Source organism: Seriola lalandi, unplaced genomic scaffold, assembly GCF_002814215.2.
Source record: "Seriola lalandi dorsalis isolate HSWRI2012SDOR001 ecotype SW California unplaced genomic scaffold, Sedor1 jcf7180002050475, whole genome shotgun sequence".
NCBI classification, from domain to species: domain Eukaryota; kingdom Metazoa; phylum Chordata; class Actinopteri; order Carangiformes; family Carangidae; genus Seriola; species Seriola lalandi.
In genome coordinates, this window is record NW_019521028.1 from 6,013 (window position 1) to 13,585 (window position 7,573).

Below are 7,573 nucleotides of genomic sequence, written 5' to 3' on the forward strand. Positions count from 1 at the left end.
CACACACACACACATACACACACACACACACAAGCTACAGCTGTCTAAACAGACTTTAAGTCGTCAAATCAAGCCTGCAGAGGTCATGGGTCGAGGCTACGTGACAATACAAATGCTACAGTCTGTGGTCGACTTCCTTAAACAAACTTCAGAATATCATTATCATCGTCTTCCTTCTTTATAATTTCTTTGTGACACGGTCAAATATGGGCAGGGTGCCAGTCTCAGGGTTTGGCCATGGTCAAACTCTCCTCTATAAAAATGTTGTTTCCTTCTAACTGCAATCACAGTGACAGCAACTCGCACTGAGAAGAAATCCAAGTCAACAGCATCTGTTAGACGTCTTCCTCCCCCAAGGCAGGTAAAAGATCTTCACACTTTTTTTTCACAATTTAAAGGTAAATAAATTGACTCTGGTTTAACACCCTGCAACAAAAATCCTTCATTTTGTTTGCTTTTTACGATGTTGTGAAACCTGAAATTGTCAGTGTGGTTTTTAAAGGTTGTGCTTGAACTTGAAAACAGGTTTGAATTAAGGTTACTTGTTTGCTTTGAAAATATGGATTTCTTACTGGATTTATACTAAAGTCGCATTAGTCCTGATATCTTGTAAATATTTCAAAAGTTTGCAGTTCAAGCAAAGGTTATTAAGGAAAGAGTATATAGCTTTTGGATGAGGATGAGGACACACTCAGAGTCAGTTGCTTTATAGACATCATCTTCAGGCAAAAACAAACATGTCACCAGGTTTGATGCAGTGTGATTTCTAATTGAGTTTGACATTTCAATTTTACTATAAAAATATTTTTAGTATCAATTAATGATTTTGAGTTGTTTTTGAACATTTGAAGCTGTGAAGGAAACTGTGATGGACATTTTTACATTACTTTATAGACAAAATGATCATCTGAAAAGATCTTGTCACCCCATCTCTTACAGTGGAAGCGCATTAGGAAGGTTGTTTGAAAGGTCGGTTTCAACACATGAAAACTTGTGAATTGTGAACCGATCCTTTCAGGTAAAAATTAGATATAAATTTTTACTTTTATTGTTGTTCTCGTGTCTCTTCTGTGTTAGATCTCAGATCCTGCATCAGTCGTGAAGGTGAGAATTCTACTGTTGTTTGAAAACTTTCTTTGTTCACTTTTTGTTTAACTTTTGCCAAATTTCAAGAGAATCAGCAAAGAATTTGACTGATTTTTCCCACATTTATTGTCACTGGCCACAAAACTTCTACTTACAATATTGATATCGTGATGGAGAGTTTGATAGGCCGGGATAACTAAGAGTCTTAGAGAGGTTTATTTGAAGGTGACATTCCTTCACTGATGCAGATATATCAGAGAGACAAGCCGTGATCCGCCCAGAGACCATGGGGTCGACTGGTGGGAATGGCAAATATAGTTGGGTGTCATCTGCATAGCGGTGATATGAGAAGCCATTCAAGTGGACAACTGGACCCAAGGAGTTGGTGTATATCGCAAAGAGAAGGAGTCCCAGTAGCAATCCTTGGGGCACCCCTGGGGGGGGGGGGGAATGGGAGAAGGATGTTGGTCCTTGCCATGACACACTGAGGGAGCAACCAGTGGGATAGGATTCAAAGAAAGAAAGCTCTTTGCCTGAGATACCCATGTCAGAGACTAGAGACCGTAGGAAGCAGTGGTTCACCATATCAAATGCTGAAAATAGGTCCAGAACTGAGGACTGAGCTTCAGCTCTACCTGCCCTCAGAGCTTCTGTCACAGACAACAGAGCTGTTTCAGTGGAGTGGCTGTACATTTTGAAATTGCACTTGGTCAATGCACTTGGTCCTTTTTTTATTATTACTATCCCTGTTTTAATGCTCTGTGGTGATGCTGTTGTTAAAAATAATCAGATGGCTGGCCTGAGATGGATGGCTGTAACGCTGGCCGTGTTCCTGTCTACTGGAAACAGTTTGGCCGTGGACCAGAACCAACTTGCAACAATTGTACAACAAGTTCTGAACAGGTGAGTCAACTTTCTCTGTAATGTAGAGGGAAAAACTTAAAGGCCTGAACATTACATGATCTGAGGGTATAATAAAGTTTCTTTTCACAAAACCTGTTTTCGGTTAAGGAATTAAAAAAAAAAAAAAAACTGTGTAAAGATGAATTGGCAGATATAACGTTTTAAACAGCTCGGTCAAGTTGCCTTTCTAACTCTATTGTATCTGTTTCCTTTGCCAGGTATACACCGAGCTACATGAACTCTGGAAGGATGTAAGTCATTAAAGATCTATGTAAACTTTACTCATATTGAAGACACCTTCAGTTATATCAACGACAAAGGACAGAAAAATGAACAAACAGACAATACTATAAAAACCCTGCTTTTTAATTCACTCTATCAAGACAACATCACATCTCTCCATTTTCTTCCATTTGATTTCCCAAAAGGCAGAAAATGACAGTTGTCCTGAGTAACATTTAAATGAAGTCGACAGTTTTGTTTAATTGGTTGGATCAATACTTCCATCTATCAAACTTTCTATACTACATTAATATACTGTTTTAAATGACACGTTAAACATTTTGTGCATCTGTTTCCCTCAACAGGAAATATCCCATGTTCAGTCTGGCTGTAAGCATCCCATACAACAGTGTCAGCAGATCATATGATCTTAATCAAGTCCCTGACACTAGTGAAGCAGTGAAGAATCGGATTCAGGATTGTAATTTGTATATCGGCACGAGGGTGGTGGCAGCTACAGTTCTGAGGTGGCCAGATGTTCTGACTCAGTGTCCTAATGGACCTGTGCAATGGCCTAATGTTCTGAGACAATGCCCGGCAGGGGTTAGGACATGGAATCAAGTTAAGAGTCTGTGCCCTCAAACAATTCGTGATGGTAGAGCTGATCATGCAGAGTACCGCACCCTACAGGGACTCAACACTTTGCTTACCAACCGTGGCAGTAATGATTTGTTGCTTTTCTACGTTCTTTCCTCTCCCTGTGACAAAAGATGTACAAGTGAAACAAGTCGCTGGAACATTCTCGATAGCATTCAACGAATCACGAGTTGGAACAATCGTGCTGTGGTGTTTTCTAATGTATTCAAGCCTGGTGGTACTACAATCCTACCTGAAAACGACCTACGTGGAGCCCTCGAGCGTCTAGGGAACAGAGTCGGTCTACAAAACATATTCCGTTGCCGCCGCAGACCTGGAATGCAGTGCACAAGCTGCTCTACTAATGGTCAAGTTACACCTTATTGTTATTCAGATAACGCAGGAACTGGTCCTAGCCAGAACTTACCACAAGGGGGGGGTGGGGGTCAGTCGTGGAGCGGTGTTCAGTCGTGGGGGGGCAGTCAGCCGTGGGGTGGGGATCAGAGGTGGGGGTAAACACAGAAGAGTTAGCAGGGGAGTTGTTAGTCGCATTTATTCATAATTGGTTTTCAAACTCTTGCAGCTTATATGACACATACTTTTCTCAATGCATATGGAAAAAAAATTAAAAAAATTAAAAAATAAAAAGAAACAGGTTTGATGTAAACTAACCTCAGTGTTTACAGGCCTCATATCATTTTATACTAAACTTCTGTAAAGCATTACAAGTCTCTGTTCTTTCTAAATTAAAGCTTGGCTCAGCATCCACTCTCGTGTGTCTGAGTGTTCATCATTGTGAAGCCATTGTTACAAATATCATGTCTGCATGAATACATTGAAGACAAATGCCTGGTGTCACACTGAAGGTTTTTACTTATCTTACAAACCAAACTGCACAGCTTTATATATGGATAATGTAAATAGAAATTGGTTTATATAACCCTTGTCAAACTGAATAACTGTAACAGTAATGTACCAGACACACATTTAAACGTAATGTGGTTCAAGGGTCATTCATACTTTGCAGTTGCAAGTGTGACAAAATAAAGAAATCCTGGAAGGGAGTAATCAATAAAATTATAAATATTTTGCCTGTGAATGTTCCACTGGACTCCAAGATGATACTGTTTCACTTGCATCCAATAGATCTGGATTGGAGAACCGTTTAAATGTATTAATTTTGGTATATTGCAGGCAAAACGAATGGTAACTCTTAACTGGAAGAAAACTGTTGCACCCACAACTGGTGCTTGGATCAAGAATATGACGCAATGTCAATGGAGAGAATAAAAAATACCTTTAAAAATAATTTCCAATGAGTTTTTATTGCAGTTGTGTATGTATCATCTAATGTGCTGATATGTATTTTATGCTTGTCTTGAAAGCTGAGAGTGGACATAATAGACAGATAATATTTAAAAATCTGCCATCTACCGTACACAATCAATCATGGTGGACGGTTGGGTGTATATCGCAGTCAGAGGTGGACTGATACAATAATTCAAGCTGGGAATTTGACTCCAACCCAGGCCACCCTCACGCAAAACATCAGACCACTACTTCTGTAGGCTTATCCTATTTGTTAACATAACAAGTACCAGAGAAGCTATACATTTGATTTAATTGTAGTATTCCAATTCAGTAATACTCTACGTGTTTAACTTCATGCTGCAGGCTCCATATATTCATGTTTATATATGTATAATGTTTCTGTACGGGGTGTACAAGAAATCAGGAGAGCTGTTTCACCCCCAGCCACAATTAAGCTGCGTCATACACCTATTACTACTTAAGACTGAGCAGGTTCTGAGGCTGTAATGTGGTTACACTGGAAAAGTAACTCAAAGTATACTCAGGTCTATACAGAGGCCCTGAAAGGCAAGTGAAAATGTTTTTTGCCAGGATAGTTTTTTTATCTGTGAAAACAACCAGAGAGACGAGTCAAGTTTCCTTTTTTTATGCTGAGGAGAGAGCGAGAGTGCTCTTTACCAGACCTGGAGAGGTGCGTCTTCAAGGCTTTCTGGATGAAAGCTTTGAAATAAAATATAAAAAGAAAGAAAAAACTAAAAAGAATAGTAGTTAACTAAATCAATAAACATTGATACTATCTCACCTGACTTCCTAACGTGTTTCAGCCTCTGCTGATTAAAATACATTTCTAGCCAAACGAAGAAAGAGTAATGTTACTAAACTTGCTAAAACACATTATATTCACTTTGTATTTAAAATGCATGGAGAAATTAAACATCCTTTTTCTATTTTACTTTTCTTTCTTCAAAAAATAAAAACAAAAAACAAAACACTTACATCTCAGGGGTTGTTAATACAGATGAGAAAAAACAAACTTAGAAAAACCAAATCTTGCCTTTCAGGGCTTCCGTAGCTCTACAGTCAGTATGCATACTAAGAAAAAAGTGCTTGTGGTTGACGCTGCACTAGTGTTACGCAATGCATTGCACAAAGGAAATGGAGGATTATATATATTATAATTGTACATTGCAACATTATCATTGACATTTATGACTGACTCTAATGAACTCTGTTCAGATGGCTGGCCTGTGCTGGATGGCTGTGATGCTGGCCTTCCTCCTGTCTGTTCCTAAAAACAGTTTGGCTGATGATTACAACGGCAGGCTTCCACAAATTGTAAACGGCATCTTGAGAGGGTGAGTCAACTACTGAGTCATTTACTGTTAAGACCACCATGGGCACATCAGGAGGGGCTGCATTTGATGGGGGGTATAGAGATCAGAGTGAACAATGAAGCGAGGCTGAGAGTACAACCAGCAGAATTACATGTTATTTTGAATCCGCACTTCAACAAGAGTTTTGCTCAGTCTTGCTGTCAACAACTCAGAAATATTTCCTAATTCAGACTGATTTCCCCCAATCCACACAAGGTTAAGCAAATTACAGTTTAAGAAAACTGATATTTTACAAGGAAGAAGCTTAAGAACTTTGCAGAGACAAACACAGAGGCATGCTGCATTAGTCACAGAGTAAATGGTGCAACGCTGCCACTTAGTGGTCAGTTTACGTAACTGCAATTTAGGCTCCAATACTTTGTTGAAGCACTGAGAGCTCAGTGATGGTCATTTTATTTTTTATGCATGTCATCATACCATGATCATCATCTAAGTTTCGATGTGCATTCATCTGACAACTTTTCTTTTCTCTACAACTGAGGTTACTGCCTTACACGTTCATATATCACACAACCTACACTGCGTTGTGTTCTGTATGTACATGGTGTGGTACGATACATGGTAGCATGTTCTGTTTTTTTCCTTTTGCAGGTATGGAGTACAAGGCATGTTCAGTCTGGCTGTAAGGATCCCGAAAAACCAGAACCAGAACCAGAACATTAATCAAATCCTTAATCAAGTATTCACAAGTGATCCTGCCGACAATGTGAAGAATACGATGAACAGCGGTGGTGTGTACACCGGCAGCCGGGTGGTTGCAGCCAAAGTTCAGAGACACGTCACGGGAGGAGCTGATCACGCAGAGTCACGTGTCGTAGACCACTTTAACCACCTGCTCAACACGCGCAATGATAATGATTTTCTGCTCTTCTATGTTTATGCCTCCCCATGTGTGGAAAAATGTACAAGCCGCACGCATAATGATAACATTCTCCAAAGGATGAATCAAATTCTGGAATGGGACAGTTACGCAGTTGTGTTTTCTAAAATATTCAAGCCCAAAACTGGTCCAGCCAATACTGACGAGCAGCGTAGTGGCGCCCTTCAGCAACTCGGGACGTACCAAGGTAACCGAGGTCAAATTGGTCTAAACAACATATTCCGTTGTGATAAACGAGCTAATCAGATGCAATGCAGCGTATGCTCTAGTGGTAATGGAGTTGCTCACTACTGCGTTTCTGATGGTACAGGAGGTGGGAGTGGTACAGGATGATCCAGTAGAACGGGTGGCAGAGGGTGGGTAGGTTCAGCATCTAACGTGCTCACAATGAAAATGCCATAATGTTTACTTTCTTCACCATCATAGGTTAGCATGTTAGCTGTGCAGCTAACGGCTGACACTGATGGGCTAATCATTTGTTTTGCAGGAATTTGGTCATAAATCAAAACATGAGACAAATTAAAATTCTGTAATCCATCCAAAGATGATGATTGATGTAATCAACATGTAAACCTGAAATTTCAATACCGCTATTGATTATGCTACTAAATCAATCAGTTTTCTTACCTTTATTTTGCTGAGGATAAAGAAGTTTTTCTACTAAAAATGTTTTTCAAGATCATTTCATTTTCTTAAATTCTCAAATGCATTTGTGTTTTTATCATTATTACCCAGTTACTTTACGCTTCTGAGATGTTTTGTTTTTTCTGATTAAAGCTTGGCTCAGCGTCAACTCTGGTTTGTCTGTGTGTCAAATATTTCTACTATCATCTGTTAAAAATTGGCGTAGAGTGAGTAGTAGAGAGAGAAGAGCAGTGGGGAGATCACACATAAGAGCACGACATAAGAGCAATAAAGAGTTATATACTCACCCAGAAACAGGCCTTTTTGTTGGCAATATAGAAATTTAAACAATCAACGTTTATAATTCATGATTTTAATTTGCTGCAGTGTGTGAGACACATAGTAACTTGGGCTTTGAAAAGTGGTGTGTGGTTACAGATGAGGATAATGATCATTAATAGGGTGAATGATTCAGTGATCACTAACTCTCTGTTAGTAGATCCGGGCATCTGAAACT

The 7,573-nt window shown here is 39.4% G+C and overlaps 1 protein-coding gene across 13 annotated transcripts; it reads left to right on the forward strand.

Moving 5' to 3' along the window:
• Window positions 1–83: 83 nt before the first annotated feature.
• LOC111649339 (uncharacterized) lies at window positions 84–7,225 on the forward strand. Of its 13 annotated transcripts, none has more exons than XM_087171933.1 (6): window positions 85–361; window positions 895–969; window positions 1,078–1,104; window positions 1,877–1,989; window positions 2,208–2,240; window positions 2,577–3,615. In XM_087171933.1, the coding sequence occupies exons 4-6, from the start codon at window positions 1,877–1,879 to the stop codon at window positions 3,361–3,363; spliced, it is 933 nt and encodes a 310-aa protein (XP_087028059.1). In that variant the 5' UTR covers window positions 85–361; window positions 895–969; window positions 1,078–1,104; the 3' UTR covers window positions 3,364–3,615. The 13 variants fall into 13 exon arrangements, with proteins under 13 accessions (XP_087028064.1, XP_087028065.1, XP_087028059.1 ...); XM_087171934.1 differs by having other exon boundaries at window positions 940–969; XM_087171935.1 differs by having other exon boundaries at window positions 85–357.
• Window positions 7,226–7,573: the final 348 nt, after the last annotated feature.